The sequence below is a fragment of the Lupinus angustifolius genome, chromosome LG14 (assembly GCF_001865875.1).
Source record: "Lupinus angustifolius cultivar Tanjil chromosome LG14, LupAngTanjil_v1.0, whole genome shotgun sequence".
NCBI classification, from domain to species: Eukaryota; Viridiplantae; Streptophyta; class Magnoliopsida; order Fabales; family Fabaceae; genus Lupinus; species Lupinus angustifolius.
The window spans coordinates 2,287,402-2,314,320 of record NC_032022.1 but is presented as its reverse complement, the minus strand read 5'-3'; the positions used below and the strand labels follow the sequence as shown (position 1 = coordinate 2,314,320).

Below are 26,919 nucleotides of genomic sequence, written 5' to 3'. Positions count from 1 at the left end.
AGGAAAGAGAGATTCCATACAACAACTTTTATTAGGATGATAATATGGATTTGGTCCGAAGGGTCAGTCCGTTTGAAAGGATTGATATTTTTAATGGGTCAGACTAGGGATTTGAGCTTTTTTAGTAATAAGGGTTAGACCAACTTATATTTTGGTGGGCTAAAGGCAGGGTGGATAGACTCGTATTATTGTGAACTTATGAGTTAGAAGCTTTATTTTGGAACAAAGTCTAAAAATTTAAGACTATGTTAGTTTTTTATTTAGAACTTACAAGTTTTAAACTAAGATAATATGTTATTGTGGACTTTGGTTTGTGATTTTTTGTTTTAAAAGACATTTATGAGGCGTGATAATCATTTATTTTTTAAATTGTGAGTGAGTTGATTATAAATGTGTTTCTTGAAGACCAAAGCAGGTCAAGCCGCCGACCCGCCAGCCCTGCCAAATATGGGTTGAGCTGACATTTTAAGTCATTTTAACAATAAGGTATGGGTCAGCCCATATTTTAGCGAGCTAAAGACAGATCAGACAAGGCATGGTCAGGCTAGCCCATATTGCCCACCCCTAACTTTTATTTATTTATAAAGTTCAACTGAGTGTCAAATAAAACAAAGGTGTTAAAATGTCGACCAATTTAATTAACAATTTATTTATAAACTTCAACACAATCTTAGCGTAAGTATTAAAATTATCTACCAAGATATTGCTTGAGAAATAGTACATACCAAATAAAAAGGTGCTAAAATATGGACCAACTTAATTAACAATGAATAATATATACTAGGTTCTACACTATAAAGTATAAACATAAAGCATAATACAAATAAAATAAAAACCGAAAAGCTAAGAAATAATATAATTCCAGCAAAATCAGGACCCAGAATAATTCATTTTCATTATATAGTATATACTATATTTTGAACAACTCAACTTATTTATGAAACGAATCTGAATTAATGCTGACCAACTTATAAGCCAAAAGCCTTGCAGCTTTTACAACATTACATGAACAATATTAAGTTATTTCCTTTCCTTAATCTTAATCTATAATAAAATGAAAAGAGCAAAAAGAAAAAAGCAAAATTATAAGCTTATATATAGATAAAAGCTAATTCTTCTTCCCTTCTTCTCCACCTTCTTCCAAATAAGTCTTCTTTCTTCTATCAGCATTAGCAAGGAAACAAATAAGAAAAAAACATGTTGCATAAATCCCATGCATCTTCCAATTTGTTTTAGGACCTTGTCTTAACACAACCCTATGAAACACCATTACATAGTAATGAAGCCCAATAGAAAAGCCCACAAAAGTTTGGGCCAAGCCCAAGAATCTTGAGCCCAGCCCACAATCAGTGGAGAAAACTAGAACAAGGTACATTAATAGTAACAAAAGGTAAAAAACATAAGCTAGAGTTTGAAGCACTTGAAGGCATAGATAAGTGGATTGTGAAGTTGCATAGAAAAATCTAAGAGGTTCAAGTCCAGTGATTAAAGAAGAGAGGAATAGAATGAAAAAATATATAGAGAGATAGGCTTGGATGAAGATTAAGAGTTTTTGTAAAGAGAAATAAGATTTGATTTTATTGAAAAGGAGTGACACAAAAAGTAAGGGTATTAATGCAAAAAAACATGATAATAAGGTTGCTATAGTTGGTGCATATTTGTTACCAACATAAGGTTTAAACCCTTTTGTGATTTCTTTGTTGGCTTTTGTTATGTAATCTGTTGAAGATTTTGAGATTTTCTCTAGATCAGGGAGTAATGTTTGTTGAAACTTGATTGGTAGATCTTTCAATTCTGAAAAATCTAAATCATCTTCATCTTGTTCAAACATCCAACTAGGTTGTACTTGTTTCTTGTTCTCTTTGTTTGTCTTCAATTTTGATGATGTTGTTTCATTTTCAAGATCTAACTTGTTGTTCTTGTCTTTGTTGTCTTTTGTGGTTTTCAAGAGATCCAATGATTTGGTCTTGGTGGAATTGGTAGAAATGGAAGATGGGGTGGTGCTAGATTTTGAGGAATTGGTGAAAGGTTTTAGCTTTGAAGTGGAATTAAGCTTTTTGATCTTAATGGTTGTGGAATTTAGCTTCTTGATCTTAATGGTTGTGGAATTGAGCTTCTTGATCTTGAACTCATGAGTGTCGGTGAGAATGGTTTTGGTCTTATTGGTAAGTTTGGTTTGGTTTTTGGAGGAAATAATATTATTGAATTTGATGATTTTGGTTTGGTTTTTCAAGTTGTTGGGTTTGATTAACTTGGTGTTGTTGTTTTTGGTTGATTTCTTCTTCAATGGTTGCACAAACTCTTCTTCTTTTTCATCCTCCAACTCCAACATTTTTCTTCTAATCACACCACTACTACTACTAGTACTAGTAGATAACATTTTGCTCTCAAGATTTGATTCCAAGTATGCACTAAAACAAAGAGAAACAAAAGCAAACAAAACAACATAAAGAAAGAGTACCTTTTTGAAACCAAGGTACATGATTGGAGCCATTTGTGAAACCAATATAGGCTTAGTTTCCTTCAAGATCTAAATGTACAATAGAGTAGAGATAATTGGCCCTTACCCACAACTTTATATCAATTTAGGGAGAGAGTGTGTATAGATAGAGTAATAATAGGAGTAGTGAAAATGGTTTTATTTTATAGATTCACTAGTTTATGGGGTCTTATAAGAGTAGGGAAGTGAATGGAATAAGAGTGGAAGTGTTTATTAAAAAGCAAGATGGTTGAAGAGGAGACTCATCACATGTCTCATGGAGATAGTGTAGATTTCCCAACCTACGCGGTTTCAACTATTTTATTAGTAATATAGTACTTCCTACAGTGACCAATTGCATTTAAACAATTTAACAAGGAGTTTTTTTTTGTGTGTGAATACTCATTTTAGTCTCTCATATTTTTTGACTTTACCAGTTTAGTCATTCAAAAAAAGAAAAGACATAAAATGATGTCCAAAAAATTCAAACGTGAGTCAAATTAGTCATTTTTTTGCTCAAATTAGTCTCTGCCAAATGTTGTAAAACATGCTAAAAATGACTAATTTGACTCACATTTGAAATTTTTATGGACCATTTTAGGTATTTTCTTTTTTGAAGGACTAAACTGGTGAGGTCAAAAAATATGAGAGACTAAAATGAGTATTTACTCTTTTACCGTATTCATCACTTTATGTACAAAGAACTAATCCATTTTAGAGTATGTGGTTATCTCTGCTATAAATTGAATTCTTAACTTTTTTAATCAACTTGGAATTCAACGGAGTCTTAAATTACTAAACTAACATCTGATTGAGCAAGAAAGAGATACTCTAATTATACATCGTAGCTAGGAAGATAACATTAAAAAATATATATGATAAAAGTGTTATTTTACACATAAAAATAATTTGCATATTTAAAATTTCAATCAATAATTTTTATCCTTATATATGTGCATCATCATCATGGAATCTTGTATATTCTCTCTCCTCAATCATCATTAATTTTATTATGCCAAGAAACAAGTCCAATTCAAAGTGTTCAGACTCTGACTTTGATAGGGTATGTAATTTTTCAATGAGTTTGGTACAAAAGTGACAAAATTAAGTGTAAAATATGAAAATTATTCTATTTACTATTTTACTATTTTAAAGTAAAATATGAAAATTATTCTTTACTTTCACAAAAACTTATCTCTCTAGTATTGAAATGATTATTATTTTTTTGAAAATAAAATATCTTCTTATATTAGAAAATAATTTATCTCATCCAACCAATAAAAGTATATCACATGTATTGTTTAGTTTAAATTTAGAAATATTTTCGTAGAAAATAATTATATATAACACATGTCATTATTTTAAATTTTACTGGCAGAAGGATATAACTTATCTTCAGATTCTTTATTCTCTTTATTTTAATGAATTTGATGAGATTTCTATTATCTAGCTACTAGAGACTGCTATGCCATTAATTGTAATAAATGCTTCATTGTGATATATAGTAGAAATATATAACATTAGGAACATATATCTAGATAATTGTAGTTTGCATTTAAGAGTTCTCACTTTGTGGATTCAGATCGATAAATATTTATGTCTTAGATCATGAGCTTTTACTATACTCTTACTTGATTAGTGGACTAAAGTACTCTTTGTATTTAAAAATAATTTTATAATTATTGTCTTATCTTTTAGAAAATTCAATTTTTGATATTGATTATAATCACCAACATCAATATCTATATGTTACTTAATCTACAAGCAACTATCTACTATACAATAACATTACACTTAGCCCTCACATTTTCTAGATCTAGTGTGAGTGGTTCTTAATTTATATAAAAATCTAATTATATGTAAATAATATTAATGCCTAGAAGTCTACAACAATACAATCATCAATGTATCACAAAAATTATAATTTCTGTAAGCTGGTAATAAAGTTATAATATAAAACGTAACAAAGTAAAGGGAAATTATATATTCTCTTATAAATTCTCATATATCATTAGAAAAATGACACGTGTCAAAAAATGACTTTTTTATCTATATATTATTACTTTCTTATAGATAAAAAAATTCGTAAGAAAATATATCATAACTCTTAATTAAACTGCGTACCTTCGAAAATTAGAAGAATAAATGGGCCTTATGCAACATGGTCGACGCTGAACACCATCACTCTCATGTGGCCGAATATTTAGACCATATTAAATGAGGTGAAGATGACATAATTTACATATCTTTGATAAGTTTGAAATACGATTTGCAATCTTAGACAATTATATATTGAGAAAAATATTATACATCAATTGTGTATGTTTTTATATATTATTATTGTATTATTCATTATTCATATTTAATCATCAATAACTCTTAAAAAATAAATCAAATAAATAATAAATGATATAATTATATATATATAAATATTTATACTGTCAACATATAAATATTTTACTCCTAAATAGTGAAGCATATTGTTATGAGTGATAATTCAACAAATGAAAGCAAATGAGTTGCAGTGAGAACGCTTGAGTGTATAACATGTAAAATCATATTGTTAAATCAAATTAAATTTAAAAGGGTCCACATATGAAATTTATAATTTGAAGAATCATATCAAAACTATAAAATTTATTGTTTAATTCTTGAAGATAAAATTGGTTTATAGACTTATATTAAATTTAGAGTCCAATTTCTTCTCTACTGGGATCAAAAAATATAATTTTATCTTGAATTAAATGTAATTTATAGTATTATCTAGCAGATTTCTATGGATGAAGATATTGTAAAGTATAACTCATATTATTTGTCTAATTATCCCATCAATGATTTAAATATTTCTCAAATTACTAATTTCGTTATCAACCGATTTTGGAGTAAAATATCTATGCATTGATAATATAAGAGTTTTTATATTGTTACTGCATTATTTGCCGTTAATTTTTAATTATTATTGACTTTTTAGAAAAAATAATTCAAATGAAGGATGAATAATGCGTTATTCATGTATAAATCTTTATATTACCGGATCATAAATATTGCACTTTTAATTTGGTCTCAAAATAAAACCTTAACATTATACAATTGATTATATGTTTCACATTTAAATCTTTAATATGCATGTCATTATAAAGTTTTTTTTACACTGACAATATACCATTTATCATTGTTGACTTATATTACTTTTATTTAAGAGTTAATAATAATTAATATGTGATAATATGTTGACAATATAAAATACAATCATACTATTAATATATACATATACAATCCTTAAATCAATTCAACTAGATGGTGCAATCTAATAAATATGCTACGTGACACAGATAAAAAGAGAAACTTAATATTCACATTGCAAGATTTGAAAGAGACACTTGAGACTATATTCATCACATTAGCAAACAAAATTAACGATAACTAAAACAAAGTTAATCTTATTTATAATGTATCTATATCCGCTTCTCTGAACAAATATTATTACAAGAATCGAATTTTTAACCCTTCGAAAAAATTAAGGGAACGTTGAGTAGATTGAACGTAGGACCAACAAGGATCCATGACTAACGGTGAGTTAAATGCTCAGCTGCTAATATTTTTGGTAATAAATTATTTCCAACAAAACAAAAAATATATGATATTGTTGCTTGCTATTAAAGGAATAAAATCACACAAATTACTACCAGGGTTCCCATATAATATAGTTTGTAGGCAATAGATTAAAAAATATAATTAATTGTCTATTTCCTAATTAACTTTCATAACTTAATTTTATTTATTTATAATAATTACAATAATTTTTTATACTTTATTATTTATCTTACTAGTTAGGCGAGGGAAGGGCTATTATATTGGATTTCTAACACGCGAATAAATTACAATTAATTTTCTTTCTTGAAAAGAGAGCTATTTAAGAAGGGCTCTTATATTGTCATCACATTAAAGTAGTGATTTTGGTATAAAAGATAAAAAAATTATCTCATATACTATTTATTTGTATTATTTTTTATTTATTAATTAATAATGATAGATAATGTAATAGAAATCTTAATTTATATAACTTTCCTGTTAATATATATCAATTAAAAGACATAACTTTTTGAAGTAATAATGTGAGTCCAAAGATCTTGTGAGAAGTCCTAGTTCATAGTATTGATATATATATATATATAATATTTAAAAGGGAAAAAAGGTCACGAAATATATGGAATCATAGTGTGAAACATTTAAGATTCTTTTTGCACTAGACTCAAGCAAAATGGGACTTGATTTTCCTTAAATTAAATGGCATGGTACTGACAAAGATTTTGACTTCAATATTTTTGTCTTTTGTAATTCTTGTGTCGGCTGGTTGGTGAGTTTTTTTAATAAAGTGAAATCGACACATAAGATTTTAGAAATAAACTATATTTTTCAGATCATATTCGCATTTAATTGGTGCTTATATTTGAGATAAGGCAAAATAGTAAAGTAAGATGAATAATGAACATGTATATCTAGTTGATAAAATTGTAAAGGTATTCATCGGTTATTCGGGAACTATTCAAAGGTAGTCACATAATCGACTAAGTAAAATTGAGTACGACTAACTAAGGAGTTTGTCTGGAAGCTAGCACATTCATGGCCGAATATTCTAGATCGGGTCCAAGACCACTTCCCACATGACATGTTGCCGACAACGCACTGACACGTCACCTTGTAAATCCCACATACTCTCATGCCACATGACAAAGACAGACTACAATATAGTTGTCAGGTCCGCCACATGTTACAAGTCAACTATGTACAAAGTATGGTTCTATCAAAGCCACATCAAGATGGTCGATCATGTCAATAGTACTTTTTAGGGCCACATCAGTCAACTCAAACACTATAAATAGGGGTCTCCATCAATATGATGTATCATTTAGAAACTCTATTATTATTCATTGTATTCTCTTCTTACTCCTCATATCTCATTTATTGTTCTTGGGCATTACCTCTACGGTTTTACTCACTTGATCATCAAAGAACATCTTTAGCTACCTCCATTGGTGGTTCCAAATCACCTCCATCTAGATTCCTGAAGAGTTCCAACCTGAATACTCAAGACGTCCAGTCTGACTGAATCGTTATTATTTTCCTCGATATGAATGATAATGAATATAGTTAACCTTAAAAGGGTTAATCTATTGCAAGAGAGGTTTGATTTATGTGTTTAGACTATGAATCATTTTTCTATATCTTTTTTATCCTTTTGAGTTTTACTCTTTAATTATATATTTTGCTATTGTATTAACCATACTACTTTCTCTTATTTTTGACCACATTGTCTTTTGTTGACTTTGTGTTAATAATTCAATAAATAATACGAGTAACGAACAGTCAACTATTAATTAAGAAAATTTGGATCTTGCAGTTTTTTCTTCCCGCAGTGTCTTGTCACGAAAAAAAATAACAATGTTAATTAGAAGAGTGAAGATAATTATATTTATTTGGTTGACTGAATAAAATGTAATTGATGTTATCTATTCTTATTTATATTTTTCTTTAATTTCTTTAAAATGCCCAATACATTTGAGACAATTACAACATTCTAATCGTGACTAAAATAAAATAAAATTTCAGTAAGATCGTGAAACTTGAAGCCATTGTTAAATATTCTTTGAGCAAAATTGTCTCTAGTGAGAATACATCCGGTTTGAAAGAAAAAAATCATAATGAAAAGTGATTAATGATCAAGATTGTAATTAAAACTAAAAAATAGAAGTAATAAAATTGTGAAATTTGAAGGCATTGTAAAATTTGGTGCATCAAATCTTGCCCAACATTGTCTTAGTGTGAACAAAGATATGAAGTCTTAAATAATATCTTGTGTGAATGACAATGAAACAAAAACAGAAAAAAAAAATAATGAATGTTTAAATTTTCTAATTAACATAATATAGTTTCATCGTTATGAGACAAGATTTGAGACATGATTTATGACAATAAATTTATGTTCCTCAAGTAAGAATACATATGTTCCTAACCAAATATTTGGACCATGAAAACTAATTAATGAACACATGCAGCATTGAGAGTGAAGAACATGACAATACCTAATAGTTTAAGCTCTATCCTTGTTAATTTTCCCTCTTTGATCTCCCCTCGTAACTTGAAATGTGAAAACATGTACAAGGTTTTATGCATTTCCAAAATCAAAACTTAGGTGTGAAAATAAAAGATGCAATAATGTTCCTAAGACCCGATCTAAATAAAAGGTCATGCAACACAACCACATGAGTCTCACATGGCAACTTGTACATATAAATCATGACAAATTTTGGGTGTTGTATAACGGTGGAAACATGTTAGACTACCTATCAGGGGTATATTATCTAGCTTATAATAAGTTAAGTTAGGTTTTTTCCCATAAACAGGACAGACTCATGTTTCTTGAAAAACTTATTTACTTTAACATACCATGTCTTAGTCATCCAAAAAGTCTATTAAACCTAACAGACCAACATATATTATTCATATTATAATATAAGTAATATTATTATATATATAATTTTAATATAAAATATATCTTAATGGTTAGAATAGTCTAATTAAAAGTAGGAATACTAGTCTGTTTAAATATAGACATGATGATCTATTTTAATATTATATAGTATAACATGTCTTTAAATATGCTAACAGGTCAGACTTTTAAACATATTAGGCCTAGACTTTGATTTTTTTTAAACATGCAAACAAGCTAAACTCAGGCTCCTATATACTATATAAGTTGAGTCTGTTTAAGGCAAAGTCTGAACTAACCTGGTGTGATTCCACCCTTAGTGGTGCATTATACTGCTTTTGATCTAAAAAAAGTAATGGGTGTGATTAGAGGATAAAAATAAGAGTTTAAAATCTATGCATAGTCAATGTAAAGTTTTTTATACTATCACTTCATTTTCTCTTGATTTGTATTACTTTTGTTTAAGAGTCAATGATCGTTAACATATGAATGATGAATAATTAACTGACAACATGTAAAAAACACTTACACTATCAATGTATACATATTAAATCCTAAAAGTAATTCAAGTGACAATATTATCCTTATGTTTCTTATCCCTATTAAGAGCATCATATTTATTGAGTTGTATGTGATTAGTTGATTTTTATATACAATATTTTCTTTATTAAAGTATAATTTTGTTTAACCATTTTACTTTCTTCTAGAGGTTGGACTCAAACATTAGAAAAAAATCTTTGTAGATATTTTGGAAATGAATAGGGCTATCTAATTATATTATCTTCTAAATTTTAATAACTATGGAGGGTTATCACGTGTTAATCATATTAAAATCTTGAAATATGAAAAAAATCAAAGGATATCTAATGTGGTACAATTTAAAAAAGTGGGTTCATGCATTAGGGTATGATGAGGAGGGAGGGAACATGATGAGGAAAATGATAATAGGCTATAGACATACATGGCCCACACTTAAGCCCCTTTCATTTGCATTTAGATTTGATATTGAATATTCCAATACTAGACGAAAATTGATACATAATACAAATCAAATTTTAAAAATGTGATTTGAAATTATTTTTCACACAACTGAAATAAAGAAAAGAAGTTTCTTCCTCATATCTCATATAATCCAATAGTGAAGAGTTTCATTTCAAAACCAATTAATAATAAGAGGAGTAATTCATCAAATATTTAAACCATTTACGAAATAATAATATAGACGATATAAAACTTACGTCCCTGACTTAAGGTCACTTATTCATTTTATTGTAATTCAGATTTCGTTTTCTTGGGTTGTGTTTAACTGAACCTAACATGATATCACTATACTTTGTGTTATTAAACTTAGATTTATTATTCACTCGTGCACGATAATAAGTCAATGAAATAGTGTTCATTAGTTTAATTGATAGACACATTATAAAATATTCATAATTCAAGTTAATACTATTTAAACTTTTATACTAAAATTAAAAAAAAAAACATTATCTAATAAAACAATTGACAATGAAAATTTTGGAAATTTAGTTGATGCATATTAAGAAAATAATGGAAGATGATAAAGTTGTATTTTTACCAAAAATAATAATATTTTTTTAGAAGAAATTGCATTATCCTCCCTTAGTTTATATATTTATATTTTTTTTCAATTAATTAAATAATATATTTTGATTAATTTTAGGCCTGAGGTAGATTTTGTCTGTTTGATGGAGGATGTTTCTTCTACTTTTCAGAGATTGACTTTGATTAGGTCATGACAAGAATTAGGTGTGATTCTCACCTTTTTTCAATTGAAATGATCTAAAAATACTGAAAATTAGGAGATTGAATGAATGGATTTAATGAATAGAATTGCAAAGAAACTAAGTACATGTTATATAAAAAATACAACAAATTTAACTCAATAATTAGGAATAGTAACAAACCAAGTTTGTATTTATCCAAACCTGAAATATAAAACTTGAACACGAATTAAATGGAATTGAAAACAATGATATAATTCCCAAACCCGTCGGGTTTCAAGTATCATAAATCAGATTGAACCCACCTAAAACATGTATATAAGGTTTTATATATATGTAAAATTTCTAAATATATATATATATAGGTTTAATGTAAAAATTCATGTGTAATTTTATAATTTTACATATATTAATCGGTTTGGGTGAAATAGTGTATGATATTAACTATACCAAACCTGAATCCAGTTACATAGAGTTTTCCTTATTAAATTTGGGTTGAGTTCAGACGAGTACCCACGAGTTCAGTTTACAAATGTTTTAATCATACAAAATAAAATTAAAATGTTTACTTATTATACAAGATATGTTTTTAAACAAATTATTAGTTCAATATAATATTAACTCAAAATATCAAAATATATTCCATTTTTACATTCCAAACTCCCAAGATCTTATTATAAATAATTCAATAATCATTATTTCCTCCAAATCAAAGTCATTTGAATTGAAAATTATTTGTTTTTTTTCAATAACCAAAAGGACCAAATGACCAAGAGAACCATATAATTTGCCAAAAACTCACTTCAACAAAAAAATAAAACATTGTGTCATGCAGATAAATGAAAGTTTGAGATCCTTTTTAATTATTAAAGAAATGGAAAAACTTTTAACTCTTTCCTTGTACAATTCCCCCAAACATAATCATCTTATTCTATAGGGTGAGAAGTAATTTTACAGTGGTTTTTCTTCTGGATGTAGCTATATGCTCCAAAAATTAATACAAAAGTTGGAGTTTAAAATGTATATTTATGATAGTTGATTTAAAAACAATCAAGTATCGTCATGATAATATGTTTGCACATATGACAAATTAATCATATAATTGTTATGACCACAAGGGTTAATATTTAAATCAAGAATAATAAACATATACTTTACACTCTAAAATGAAACCAAATACAAAATTGGACAATTTTACTAGCAAAACTATGTTTTCAAGGTCATCTTAATTTAACTTATCTCCATGTACAATGGAAAAATGACTTAATATATGTGTAAGTGTTTTTTATACTGTCAGCAAATCATACACCATTGATTCATTAATTATTATTAACTCTCAAACAAAAATAATACAAATCAACGATAAATGATATATTAACAGTGTAAAAACTTTTACACCGTCAATGCATAGATTTTAAACTCTTATAAAAATGAAAATATACCATGCATCAATTCCATCTATCAAATAAACTTTAGGTCTGCTGGAGTGGATATATGCTATATGTTTTGTAAGAATCAAAATAAAAGAAAGGGAAGAAAAATTAGTACGAAATAATGCAACAACCAATAGGGAAGATTGATTTGGAATATCTTAAGTTTGTTTAGAAAGTTAATAAATAAATGTGTGCTGGTCATTGTTTTGGTTCTTTGATTATTTGGCATGTGTTTGAGGTTAAAAAGATTTTTTTACATTTTCATTTTTAAAAAGGAGACAAAATATATAAAAAAGGAGAAATTATGGGATCTATTAAACTCAGTCAAGTGTTTCTGAATTACTAAAATCATCATTTTCCAATATCAAATTATTATTTTTAAATTTCTTATCGTCTTCCCTAAAGAGTGTTGAATGGGTGAGCTAATGAATAAATTTATATTTTGGGTTTTTCCTTGATGTACTTATTTATTATAAACAACTATTTTAGATTTATAGTACTGAAGTTTATATATATCATTAAACTTATCCATGTGGGACTTGTTGATTTCCACCATTCTCTTAAAAATATATATCTTTGATTTATTTCCTATATTTAACTTAAGTCTTATAGGCCCCTCTATATTTGTCCTCCTTGGATCATTAATATATATATATATATATACTATTGTGGTGTTTTCACATTTTTCTGTATTGTTATAAGGCTACCTATTTGTATGAGTTTAACTACTCCTTCCACTTGCTAGAAATTAAAGTATATTAATTTAATTAACTAAATTCTAATCTAAATTGATACTTGACAAAGAATTTAAAAGAAAAATGAATAATTCTTTCAAAGACATAAAGGCTCATGAAAGATAATCAAAGTACCATAGAATATGTACAAGATAAATTCTTATCATGTCGATAATAAAAGTACTATAGAATGTATGTCGATCATAAATATGTGAGGCTCACCAAACTCTAGATTACACATAATATAATAGAATATCATAATCTTTCTTTTTCATCATCTCTATCAAACATGCCTTGTTTAGTTATTGCATGAAATCACCAATAGCAAAATCTAAAACTATATTTGTAAGCTTAATGCAATATAATGTTCATTACTTTCATGTATCCTAAATGATATAGAAATTCTTGTAACATGTACAAGAATCTTTATTAATGATGTCTTGTGAGTGTGTCTGTGTTCATTCATAATTCCATATAGCTTTATCCTTTTCAGGCATCGGGTACTTGAATTGATGCTTCTTTTCCCTTTGAAGCAATGGATTCAAGCAAAGAGATCAATAATAATATGAAACCTAAGTAATAACATCATTGTTAGATTTCATATTATTGTTTATAACTATATAATAATCTTATATTATACAATAATTTCGAATCACACTCCTCTTTAAGAGAAGACACTTATGTGAAAAATTAAAAAAAAAATCAAGAAATAACAATACTTGTATCCTTTAATTTATATTAAAATTATATTTTTGCCCTTGAAAATACATGCAAAAACATAACTTCCAATCTTCACTAGAGGTCTTGATTAATAATTTCTTGAGATAGTGCAAGGGAAATGAGATCCTTTGTCCCAAAATCAATATGTCATCATGTCCCTACTTAATCAATATCTTTTAGGTGATATAAAAATGTCAATTTTTATTTTTATTTTTTTTAATTAAATAATATTTTTTCATTGGATTATGACATAAATTGGGACTGGAACGAAGACAAGTGAAATAAAAGGGGAGTGAGAGAAAAAGCATCATTGCTATTTGCTAAAGGCAAGTGAAAGGTTTGTTCATTGGCATGGGCCACCATATATGATGCTAAATGAAATGTCAAAGTTCATGGCATCCAATCTTATACAAATCTTGCCTCAACCAAATCTCCCAAAATCCGATGCCTAATCATTTGAATTTTATTTAAATTTTCATAGTCTTTTTACTAGCTTATAAAAAAGTTAATCTATAAAAAGTGTATCTTTTGTGAAAGTAACCCCTATAGTTTTCTATGATTCATGTGTCTCACCTTTACAAAAAGGTTTCAATTTGTTTTAAAAGCTATCCCATATATCTATTTCTCATGTCTCATCATGCTAATTTTTAAACCCAAATGTGAAATGAAAAGTTCATGATCTATCAATCAATGAAATGAAAAAGATTACTAACTTTTTGATAGATAAAATCCCCAACCAGGTTTCATGCAAAGAGACAAATGAGATGAGACATGATAAAAAGAAAGAGTATGAGTAGAAAGAAAGAAATGAGAAAATGAGTTGATTGTAAAGGTTGTTTGGTAGGAAAGAAATATGAAAGAATTAGAAAGTAGAGAAAATATTTTTTACGAAAAGGACAATTTTACCCTTTAAATAATAATGAGTATTTGATAAAGTTAAGGTATTATTGTAAATGCCAAAAAACCATATTCATTTACCATTTCTTCTCACATTAGAGAAGAAACTAAAAGTTGGTGGGTCCCACCACTTTTATTTTCTTTGTCTCCGTATTCTCTCCTACCAAATGAGAAAAAGATTCTCTTTCTCCTACAACTCTCTCTTTCTTTATTAATTCTCTCCAACCAAATAGAGGCCAATTCTACAAATTATAACTATTCAAGCTGAGGAGTGCTTGAAATAGGGATATTTCATCTTTCCATAAATTCAACCATATATTTTAACATTATATAAATATGTGCAATGTTTTGAATATTTTTTAGTATAATCAAGGATATTTGTTCAAACTATAGGCAATGAATTAATCTATTTCAAGATGCGTGATTACCACTCCTAAATATCTATATAAGGAATCGAACATTTGACCTTTGGTCTAATTCTACTCTCCGCCTAATTGTTTCCTCATGCATCTTGTTCATTCAATACATTCAATGATAGAGAAAGTTAAAAGATTAAAATCCAAAAAATCAGCATCCGTTGGATGTATCTAAGGATTATATATTTCTTCATTCAACCTTCTACTCATCTACTTTACTAATCACTAGGCAAACCATCTAGAACCCGACCGATTGCGAGTCACCTAGATGTATGTCAGAAGAGACGTGTTAGATAATATTTTGATTTATCTAAATCATTGAATATAATAAATGACTAAGATATATCTCTGAATTAAGATTATATAGAACCAACTTATACATACTTCATTGTTAGCCTAAGTAGTTGCAAGGAATTATTATTTTTATCTAGCAAGTGCTCTCAAGTACTATTTATTACTAAGAAATTAGGAAATTAGAAAATATTAAATATAGATTAAAGTATTTAATACTATATTTAAACTTCAAAAGTTTATTTTTGATTGAGGAGTTCATTTTATTTGCAAAATCATTAATTAACAAGTGCAAGCCCAAAAATCAAATACTGCGGTGCTGATTTCTCTTCACCTACTCCCCACACTAATTTTGACCCATTCTTTTTTGTTCTATTCTTAAATGTGAACAATGAGGTTCCAAATACAATACTTATTACTATGAAATTTTAATGTTCTTAAATACTTTTACAATTAGTAGTACTTTTAATTTTGAACCACATCATTCTATATAAAAATATGTATACATTGTCAGTGTATGAGTTTTATACACTGTTATTATACTATATATCATTTATAAAAAAGTTGTTAACTTTTAAAAAATAATCTAAATAAATAGTAGATAATGAATGCATATGTATAAATCTTTATACCGATAATATATAAATTTTATACTCTTTTAAATATCCAAGACATAGCATTAAATGGAACAAGGTGAAAAGGTCTGATTGATGAGTGTAAATGTGTAATAGAACATGCACGCAAACCACTTTTCAATTTTCTCTTTCCTTCAAACAAAGAGTATGGTGTGAAATCGAAAAAAGACAAAAAGTGATGGAGAGCTTAATCAATGACCACTTTTAGCTAATGTTTTTATTTTTTAGTCATTAATCACATTTTAATTTAGGATTTTCTTAACAAGGATAAGAAGTTAAAAATTGTTTATGAACTAGGTAACTAAATATTTAACACTTTTAAATTCAGTGGACTTAATTTCTCAATACATTTTTATTTCTTGGCTCTTATTCTCATCCCAAATATGAAAGCCATTCAATTTAAATAGCTTGATCATTTTGTTGAGTTGCTTACATAGGGATTTCAATAGAAAATCTAAGAAAAAATATATTTGGATAACTTTGTTTTTGTCGTGGATGAACAAGCTTGGAGTATTTGCATCAAATGTACGAAGATAACAATTTTTGTACCAACATTTAAAAAAAATTAAGTTAAAATGTGAATTACTCTCTTTGATTTTTATGGTCATCATTTGATGAATAGTTTTTTATGATTAGTTTATCTATTTTTTATTATATAGAAAAATGTAACTTCAGTTTTGATACATAAAACTTATGAATGATTATTAAAGTTATTAATTAAAAAGAGTAAGAGTTCTTCTAGAGTATTTCCACATTTAGTTTTACAAACTACATCACAACTTTAACCTAATAGATTATTTAAGAATAGATATACTCTTATTCAATTTATTACTTTTCAAGTATAACCTCACATTATAATTTTTAATTAAAATGACATCAAAACATATATTGAAAGTTTAAAATAAATGAGAGATGCTTTTATCACATGATTAAGAATACATGACACTTTCATTTAAAAAATATTATTGCAGGTTCAGAATGTATGTTCATAAGGTTGTGTGAAGAATCCCTCCATTTCATTATTCTCTTTATTTCTTGTCCATTTTCCTTATTTGACAATCCATAATTTTAATTAATTCGGATTAAATATTTTATTATATAAATAATTTACTTTTACTCTTTCCGCACATATCAAATTACCTATCACCCATATGTTCTATATAAGGAAAATATTAAAAATTATTATCATAAGAGCATTAGGAAAATTTATTTTGAAAAATGATATTTAACATAAGAAAAATATTCAACTTAGTTTTTCCAACCATAAATTGTGTTCTTAAACAATAAGGAACCCAAATTTTAAAAGTGAAAAAAATAAACACATGGGCATATCTTTGATTTTGGGGAAAAAGATTGCGGCTGCTAAAGATCCCTCAAATCATGCCACCAATTACTCCAAGAGTTTTTTTTGTCTAGAAGTATATTTTTTTTGGGTGTATTCTACACTTTTATAATTGCCTTTAAATTAAATATCTGGTTAGAAAAATGTATAGGGAGAATAATAAGTTCGACAAAATATTAGTCTAACAGTGTAAATTTCTAAAAGTTAGAAAGTAGAAAAAATGGTAGAAATATTTCCATTAGAAACTCTAAATGTGCTATGCAATCAACATTGCATACTATTTACAATGTCTAAACTATAATCTCATACATAATAACATGAAACCAAACTAATATAATTTTATATCTCTAGTATTAGTAGAGGATGAGGATCTGCTGTCTCCGATCATATTCATATTCTCAATCATATCTTTGACCAATTATAATAAAGCAAAATTGATAAAATTATGAATATTTAATTTTTTTTAACTGATGTGGTATAATAGGATTAGTCTGAGACATGAGACAGAATTTGGGACAGCAGATCCCTACTTATAAGCATTGAAGCCACAAGGATACTATATAAATCCTTTTTGTATATAGATGTATATAAAGCACATATGAAAAATTGAGGAAGAAAAGAGAAAGAAAGAGAAAGCCAAGCTACCTAATACTTATAATTTACAAATAATTTCAAGGGACCCAAAGGACAAATGAAAAAAAAAATTAAAAATCAATGTTTAATTTATTTGATGGTTATGGTTAAGATAAGAAAGATAAGAAGATTCTTTATTCGTTCATGCATTAACATTATAGTACTACCATAAGTTGCTTTAACATGTATAAAATTATATCCATGATTTTTTTTTTTTGCTTATTCAGATATTCTCTTAATTACCCATTTGTTGTTCTTAATCAGAAGAACAATTAATCCATGATTCAACCATACCTTCATTTCTTGCAGCTACACCACACTCGGGTTTCTTTTCTCCATGATGAATATTATTTGTATAGTTTCCATGATCATCATCATCATCACCACCATTATTGTTGTTGTTGTTAATAATGGTACTAGTACCCGTTCTTTGGACCCAGTTGGATGAAGAAGAAGAAGGATCACCCATGTTGTTATTGTTGTTGTTGTTGATCCTTGATGACAATGCTGCACCCGAAGATGATGAAGCTATGTTGTTAACATGAGCTTGGCTTAATCCTAGTTCCTCTAACACACTCATTTTAAGATGAGAATTATCAGCACTAGTGTTGGGAATTTCTATGGGAGGTTGAGTTTTAGAAGAATTATCAAGTGGGTACTTTGAATTCTGTGGTACTTGTTGGCCTTGGAGAATGGATTCTAAGCTTAGAATTGGGTTAACGTTGTTGTGCATGTTCATCATGAATTGGGTTGGATTAGTAGAAATATTACTACTAGAATGGTTAGAATTTCCTAATAAGGTATTCTTGTTGTTGTTGTTCAACATGGATATTGGGATTGAAGAAGTGGAGGAAGGAGGAAAAGGGTGAAGTTTTTGTGCAAAAGGTCGAAGAAGATACGTATCCGACACCGACACGTGAGGGTGTTCTACAAATCCATGATTCAGAGTATCCAAAGATCTTATAGTTGAAGAAGAACCAAAGAGATCCAACCTTGTTCTTTGGAAAGGTGAGGATGTAAAAGGTGGTGCTGGGATACCAGTGAATTCTTGAACCATGGCTCTGAAATTTGTTGTGTCAGTAGTTAACACTGTAGTTGGTGCACGCCTTGAAGCTCTTGATCTCTTTTTTGGGTTTCGAACCATGTTGCTATTGTTTCTTTTGTTGTTATTGTGACCTTGATCTTGAGAAAGTAATAACCCTCTTGAAGCACTTTCTTGTGGAGGATGCATAGAAGAGTGATGAGTGGTTGGAAAAGTAGCAACCCCAACACCAACACCAACACCAACACCACTTGTTTGACCAAGACTTGAGAGAAAACCTTGTTGGTTACTTGATGAGGATGTAACTGAAGAAGGTATCAAGTCAACAACATTATATTGGTTCGCTTCGGATATATCGGTTTTCGACCACACCAAGTTAGAGTTTTGATGTGATCTTTGCATTTGATCTATATAGTTCGATAAAGGGTACTCCAACATATGACCATTATCGGTATTTACAGCAGAAGTGAATCGACTAACATGTCTAACTAGTGGTAGCGATGATGGTAATGATAACGATGAATCATTGTCTAAGAAAGCCGAGAGTGACGATTGCACGCGTGAATCATATTCCTCATCACCACCACCACCGGTACTTGAAGATTGCATACTTCCACTATTACCAGAATCCATAAGAGAGCAACAAAAAAAGTGAAAAGACTTCAGAAAAAGATCTTGGTTACAACATACACATATTTAAGAAGGTATGGGACAAAGATAAAAGAAACTAAGAAAGTGAAATAAAGAGATCGCGTGTGTAAGTTTTCTGTTTATAGAAGAAAAAAAGCTTTAGCTATAGCTTTTTTTCTTAAGAGAAGTACCCACACCCACGTCTTTAAGGCTCTGATCTGAAACCAATAAAGTGCTCTAGAATCACTTTTTTACTTATTTTAGCTTTTGATCAAATACGTAAGAAAAGAATAAGCAACCCACGAGTGATGATGTATATTTAATACTTTTCAGGTTCAGAAAAAGCTGTATGAACTTAAGTTACTCTCTTTGGTTTGGGTTGTGTGAAGAGAGAGAGAGGTTTGTATGTGTTTGGAATAGTTGAGAAAATTAAGGATGTTGTATTATTAGGGTTTCACAAGTGGAATAGAAATTATAAGAGAGTGTTAGAAAGGGAGAAAAAAAGAAAGAGATGATTTTGTAGCTTTTTTTGATGTATAGAAAAAGTGATTAATCTGAAAAAATGAAAAGATCAAAGTGGGGTAGCCATGGGAGAGAGAGAAAGAAGATGAGTATGGCTGGCTCCAACTTCTTGTGGTTTTGATTTTTGACAACACTACGATTTATTGTCCCAAACTTTGTCCCGGACCAATCATATTATGTCATCTCAGTTAAAAAAATTAAATATTTATTATTATTATTTTTATTTCATTATCATTTATGCGAAATATAGTTTGAAACATTATTTGAGATAATAAATTAGTGTTCTTTCTCTAGAAGAGTTTAGTAGTGGAATATAAGAAGAAATATATTTTTTTAATCTCAAAATTTTTATTAAAAAATTATTTAAAATCATTACCATTAATAGTACTCAAGTTTTCCCATAGGCAAGTATATATGTGAAATCACCCTCTTCTATAGTGATGGTTAGGTAAACTAAGACTAATATATACATAACTTTATAGATAAAGTTTACTTAAAATAAAATTTATCTTGATGTTATCTATTCATATTCATGTTTGATTAATCACTAAGAGTATTAAAGGTCACATAATATTTTACTGAAAAATATGAAAACTTTTTTGTTTCGATCTAGAGATTTTTGTTGTTGGGGAAATAATGAGGTGGGTAAACAACCATATTAGAGTGATGGTAGTTGGATTGCATTAATAAAATTGAGAAAAGAATCTGTTGTCCCAAATCTTGTTCCAAATCTTGTTCCAAATCAATCATATTATGTCATGTCAGTTAAAAAGAATTAAATATTCATAAGTTTATCAGTTTTATTTCATTGTGATTGGCCAAGGACATGGTTGAGGACATGATTGGGAACAGCAGATCTTCATCCATAAAGTAGAACCACACCATATTTAGCTTTCCTAATCTCATCAAGAAACAAATACACATACATACATGCATATATAATAGTATCTAGATTTATGATATTCATTATATTTTTAATCAATTTGACCCAGACAGAAAAATTTATTTATAAAAATATAATTAGTAGGAAAACAAAATAGCAAATATGAAAAGGTGAGGGAATCTTTCATAGTCTTCCTCTGCAAAAAGATATAGAAGGAAAACCATTATATTTATTATGTGAAGGTAATATATTCTACTTTTTCATGATTGTTTTTCCAGTAATATCTAACTTTCTTTTGCTTATTGCAGAATCAGTTGAACAAACAAGTTCGTTCCAACAATCGAAACTAAAAACTAAATAGAAACGAAATCGTTAGCTTTTTATTTTTTTATTATTTTAGAAGCCCTTGGCCATTTAATAATTATTAAGTGATATTTAATAATCGTTAAAATAATCAACTTGGTTTGTATACTTATATATTATATATAGTGGTCCTTGTCATTTATACGTGTAATATTTACATTTTTTTTTCCTTTTGGATATATAAACCTATGGTCTGTATTTGCCCAATGTCACCAAATCTATACCGCAAACATGTACACCCCCACCTCTCACGTTTTCTTTCTCTACACGTAATATGTATCTAATTCACTTCAATTCCAAAAAACTATTTAAACTTATCCATAGCTATAAACAAAGAGTCTAATATATATACTAAAAATATAAAGATTTATACACAATAATTTATTATTTATTTGTGTTATTTTTATTTAAATAATGATAATTAAAAATGAATAATAGATGATACAATAATAATATAAAAAACTCTTACACTATTATTGTATATATATTTTTTCTTATAAATGAGCATCTCACTTCCTATAATGTATCTTCAATCGATGTTCATTAGTTTTTTATATTATTGTAACGCCCCAGTTCTGGGTATTTTATTCACCTCTTGCAGTAGTTTAAATATCTCTGTAGTATTTTATTCCTTACAAAGAGGAGTCTTCTGCAATTCGAACTCGTAACTTCTGGGATAAAAGGTCATTTTATCTATGAGTCATTACCATTAGTTATTCATGAGGTGACGAGTTTGAGCCACGGAAGGCTCCTCTTTGTGGGGAATAAAATATTGCATTAAATATTTAAGCTTGTGGATAATATGACATACTCGGTATATTCATGGATATGAGAGGTTGCATGTTAAACCTGTTATTGTTATCGTTGTATTATTCATTATACATTTGATAATAATGTATACTAAATAATGTACTAATTGACTTTCAACTTTGACCTCATTTAAGACTGAAGTTCTAATTTCGAATCTATTTTATTATACTAATATAAATAGTATACTATTGACTGTGAGGGAAAATCTTTTATCAATTCCCTTTTTTGATTTAATCTTTTATCAACTCTAAACCTACCAGGTTGTGCTAATTTGTCTAGGTTTTTTATTCATTATAGAAGCACAAATGCACTATAATATTTTCTACCATCAATGAAAAGCATCTTTTCTAAACAACGTGACTATAACTGTTGTTTCAACATTTTAAATTAAAAAACAAAACTTTTTATACAAAGTATGTGTTAGGTAAGACCAATTGGTATTAATAAAATGTACCAATGGTACAAGATTTACGTGGGAGATTGTATAATTTCACGTGGGTTACAATTTCATTCGTAGTATGATATTATTGTGTTGTCAGTTCTTCATTTAATCTAAAGTCATGATTTCACATTTGCAGTCTCCAGTGTCGGATCTTTGTGGGAAACCAAAAAAAAATTTGACCATACCATTGGTAGTCATATGATGCTCCAAATTTTCCCACTCATTTTGTTGATAGATAGACTCATCATGTGCATTATGAAGTGACATATCATGTCCCATGCAAGGGTGATGTCAAATCCCAACCAGTCATATATCATCTGCCATAGTTGGTAAGCAATCTTGCAAGTAGAGAATAAGTGTTAAGAAGTTTCAGGTGCTTTATCACATAGCTTGCACATGGTTCTCCTTGTTGTTGTGTAATTCCTCTCTTAAGCAAAACTTCCATGATGGTGACTCTGTCTTGAAAAAGTCCCCAAACAAAAGTAATAGCCTTCAAGGGCGCTTTGGGCTCTCACAAAAGTTTAAAATTGTTAGGATAATTTGTCTTATCATGCACCTTATTGAGAAGAAGCTAATATGCTGATTTGACGGTGTATTGGTGTGACTTGTCGTGGATCCACTCACAAGCATCTCTTATTCCTCTCCTCAAAGTAATATGTTTTAAGTCATGCATAAGATTATTAGTTAGTTCATATTCCCAAACAAAAATATGTCTTCCCAATGGTAGAGACCATTCTCAGTCACTACCTAATAAATATCATAAGTCGACAATGGTTGTGTTATTTTCTAATGCTAGATTAAAAAGTCTTTGACATCTGACCTCATCAAGTTTGTCGGTATCTAACCATTAATCAAGCCAAAAACTAGTGTTTTTCTCATCCCCAATTTTCCTTCAGATATTGTTTCGAAGCCAGTTCTCATCATCGCTGATCTCAAAGTCTAATCTACCTAAGTCTCCAATCCATAACAAATTTTTCTTATTATTGCCAATGGTGCCAATCACATGTCTCCCATACTTAGACTCGATAATCCTGTACCAGAGGCTATTTCTCTCTTGAAGCATTCTCCATTGTCATTTTCCTAGTAAGGCTAAGTCGAAAAGGTGTTTTTTTTTACCCCTAGTCCACCCTCATATTTTCTTTTGCACACACTCTCCTATTTAACTCAATTTATTTTCTATCATTTTCGGATTCGCCCCAAATAAAGTCTCGTTGATTTTTTTTTAATAAAGTGCACAACATTAGATATCTCTTTATAGAAAGATATTATGTAAACATGTAATGCGGATAAGACGACGTTGATCAGGATCACACGGTCGCCCAAGGAGACGTTGTTCCTTTTCCAAGATGACAATCATGCCTTTAATCTATCTATCAACGTCTTCCATGTTGTGGTTCACTTGTGACTAATGCCACCAAGTATTCCCAAGTGGGTGAAGGCTTCAGAGTCGGTCTTGCAATTTAGTATTTTGAAAAATACGGCAATTTGGGTCTCTATGGTGTTCAATCCCACTAGTTTGCTCTTACTAAAATTAACCTCGAGTCCGGATGACAGCTCGGAAAGTCTCAAAATGTGTTTCATTATTGTGCTCTTATTCTGTGTGTAGTCTCATACTAGGATGATATCATCAACGAATTGTAATAGAGTCACCTATATCCTCATGTCCCACCTTATAAGGTTGAAAAATGCCTTTTGTTGTAGTCTGTCGCATTACTCCATTTAACCTTCCACCATTAATGAGAAAAAGGAATGGTGAAAATGGGTCACCTTGCCGTAGACCATGTTCGAGGGTGATCTCTTTAGTTTGACTTCCATTAACGAGGACAACAGTCTTTGTAGTGGTAATGCATTCCATAATGTAGCTTCGCCAAGTAGGGCAGAAGCCTATTTAAGACATCATATGATCCATGAAGTCCCAAGAGACAAAATCAAATGTGTTTTCAAAATCTATCTTAAAGATGGCATATTGTATACCAGTTCTCTTGGCGTGGTTGATGATTTCGTTTTAAGTTACCAAACCGTCGAATATGTGTCTCCCTTTAATGAAGGCAGATTGGTTGTCGCTAATCACATTATCGCTTACCAACCAAAGCCTATTCGAAAGTTGTTTGGCTAGAACTTTATAAAGGCGATTGATTAGTGATATAGGTCTATAGTCTTTCATATTTTAGGGAATGTCCTTAATAGGGATTAAGTAAAGGAACAATGAGTTGACACCCTTAATAATTTTCACATGAGCATGAAATTCCTGGATCATTCTTACAATGTTAGACTTCAATATGTACCATAATTTCTTGATGAATTTGAAGTTGTAACCGTCTAGCCTTGGACTTTTGCCGCTATCACAGTTTCATACAACAACTTTGATATCTTCCTCTTCGAAAGTAGTCATTAGAATAACATTGTTATAGGCTGATAAGATGTTGAAATTAATCTCGTCTAGAGTAGGTCGAGTTTTGATCGTTTTAGCAAAGAGATTCCTAAAATGATTCTTCACTCCATCTTTTATCTCTTGGATATCTTTAGTCCAAATGTCATTTATTTTCAAATCATGTATGTGGTTTTGAGTTGGAATCTCCCTCTTTTAACCACTTAGATCTGATTTTTTCTGAAAAAGTAGACTGTCTTGAAGTTTCCTTGCTTGCCATAACTTGGCCCGACATTTTGACCTTCGTTATTGATCTTCTTCAACTATTGGGAGTAGTTCATCTTTTAGGTCAAGATGATGAAACTCAGAAGAGGCAATTTCAATTTTTTGATTGATATCCCCAAAGTGGTTCTGGTTCCAAATTTTCAATGTGTTTATTACTTGTTTTAGCTTTTCCTTGATCACAAACATGTCCCAGCGAGTCACAAATAGAGTTCCCCAAGTTTTTGCAACAAAGAGTTTAATATCTATTAATTGTCAGTATAAATATTTATAGACAATCACTTTATAATCCATTATTTATTTGTATTATTTATATTTAAGAGTCAATAAAAATTAATATGAATAACGTATGATGTTGTGATAGTGTAAAAAAACTCTTACATTTTTAATGATGTATAAAGATGGTAAAATCGTGCATTAGGTGGTTTGAACATGTGTGGATGAGGCTCATAGAGCTATGGTAAGGAGAATATATCAAATGAAAACAAGTTTAATTTCTAGAATAGGAGGGATGGCAAGAAAAAATCACATGGGGAATGATAAATAATGACTTAGATCTTAATGTTTTGTCAATAAATATGATTTACGATAGAACATTATAGTATCATTCGATCCATGTAGATGACCTCATCTAGTAGGATAAATATTTTGTCATTAATGTATTGTTAGTACATACATTTTTCTCAATTAACAATAATGGAAGAAATCGATTACAATATGTGGCATTTATAAATTCTTTTAGTGGGAATTTTGGTTCAGGTGGAAATTGGTCGGGCCGATAAAGAGTATGACTTAATGTACATCCAACTAACAATGTCAAGCTTGATCTATGATAGCCTCAATACAAAGATGAATAACATCTATTGATTAGGCTAGCTAAGTATGACACTTAATCCTGTTCAAATTTGCAACCCAAGACTACTAGGAAATCATCACCAATAAAATTGATAAGATGGGTTTACCTAATCGAGTTAGTTTAGAAAAAGTACACAAGTTGACTTTGTAAACACTCGATTTTGTCCAAACTATATTGAAAAATAAAAAAAATAAACAAAGAAACAAAGATTTATAAGATTTCAAAATAATAAAAATATAAAACAAAGAAACAAAGATTTCACAAGTGAGACATCATGTCTTGAACCAAAACTTTAAGGTATTAGTCCAATGTTTCTTTTCCACTAATAAACTCTTTCGCTCCTCCTCATATCCAATGTGAGATTTCATACTTGAATAAACTCAACAATCACACTTGATACCAATTATTTTATAGAGATACTAGATGTTTATACAATAGATGTGATCATTGCATAACATTAATCACAAGCAATCAAATAAAGGGTATAAGAACAAATAAAAGTGAAGAAGACAAGAAAATTTATTAATAGGGTTCAACAAATTATGCCTACATCCCCGAAAACATTGAACAACTACTAATATATTATTAAAGAATAATGATTACAAGTTGTAACATATCCTTAACCTCGAATGCCCTCAAAATGTTTGAATTGGTGCTTAAAAGTTTTAGATATAGCAATTATAACTAGCAGTGTACCTGTGCACTTGCACGGGTCGTTTCTTTATTTATGCATAATGCAAATATAATATACATATATTTTATAATATCAATAAATCATGTATTGAAACATTATATTTCTCATTCACATAGGTGCAATATTAACATTGATTTTTGAGTGTATATGTAGAATATTAACAATTATAAATGCGTTTGTATAAGCATTTATTTGTTGAAAGTGTGATTATA

The 26,919-nt window shown here is 28.9% G+C and overlaps 3 protein-coding genes and 1 long non-coding RNA gene across 4 annotated transcripts in view; 2 read left to right on the top strand and 2 right to left on the bottom strand.

The window, feature by feature from the left end:
* Positions 879-2,522, bottom strand: LOC109327012. The gene is made up of 2 exons (XM_019559979.1): positions 2,232-2,522; positions 879-2,186 (listed from the first exon to the last, which is right to left on the bottom strand). Exons 1-2 carry the CDS (start codon positions 2,492-2,494, stop codon positions 1,109-1,111), a joined length of 1,341 nt encoding a protein of 446 aa, XP_019415524.1. The 5' UTR covers positions 2,495-2,522; the 3' UTR covers positions 879-1,108.
* On the top strand, positions 2,515-20,095 carry LOC109327013. Its single transcript, XR_002105308.1, has 3 exons — positions 2,515-2,598; positions 19,879-19,886; positions 20,082-20,095. It is a non-coding gene; the product is annotated as an uncharacterized LOC109327013 (long non-coding RNA).
* LOC109327011 (serine/threonine-protein kinase DDB_G0283821) lies at positions 18,034-20,001 on the bottom strand. Its single transcript, XM_019559978.1, has one exon. It carries the CDS (start codon positions 19,488-19,490, stop codon positions 18,072-18,074), a length of 1,419 nt encoding a protein of 472 aa, XP_019415523.1. The 5' UTR covers positions 19,491-20,001; the 3' UTR covers positions 18,034-18,071.
* Positions 23,226-26,919, top strand: part of LOC109326144 (40S ribosomal protein S26-1-like) — an 11,381-nt gene continuing 7,687 nt past the window's right edge. Inside the window, exon 1 of the mRNA XM_019558821.1 lies at positions 23,226-23,230. Within this exon, the coding sequence (XP_019414366.1) occupies positions 23,228-23,230 (3 nt within the window). The 5' untranslated portion in view covers positions 23,226-23,227. The remainder of the gene's footprint in view (positions 23,231-26,919) is intronic.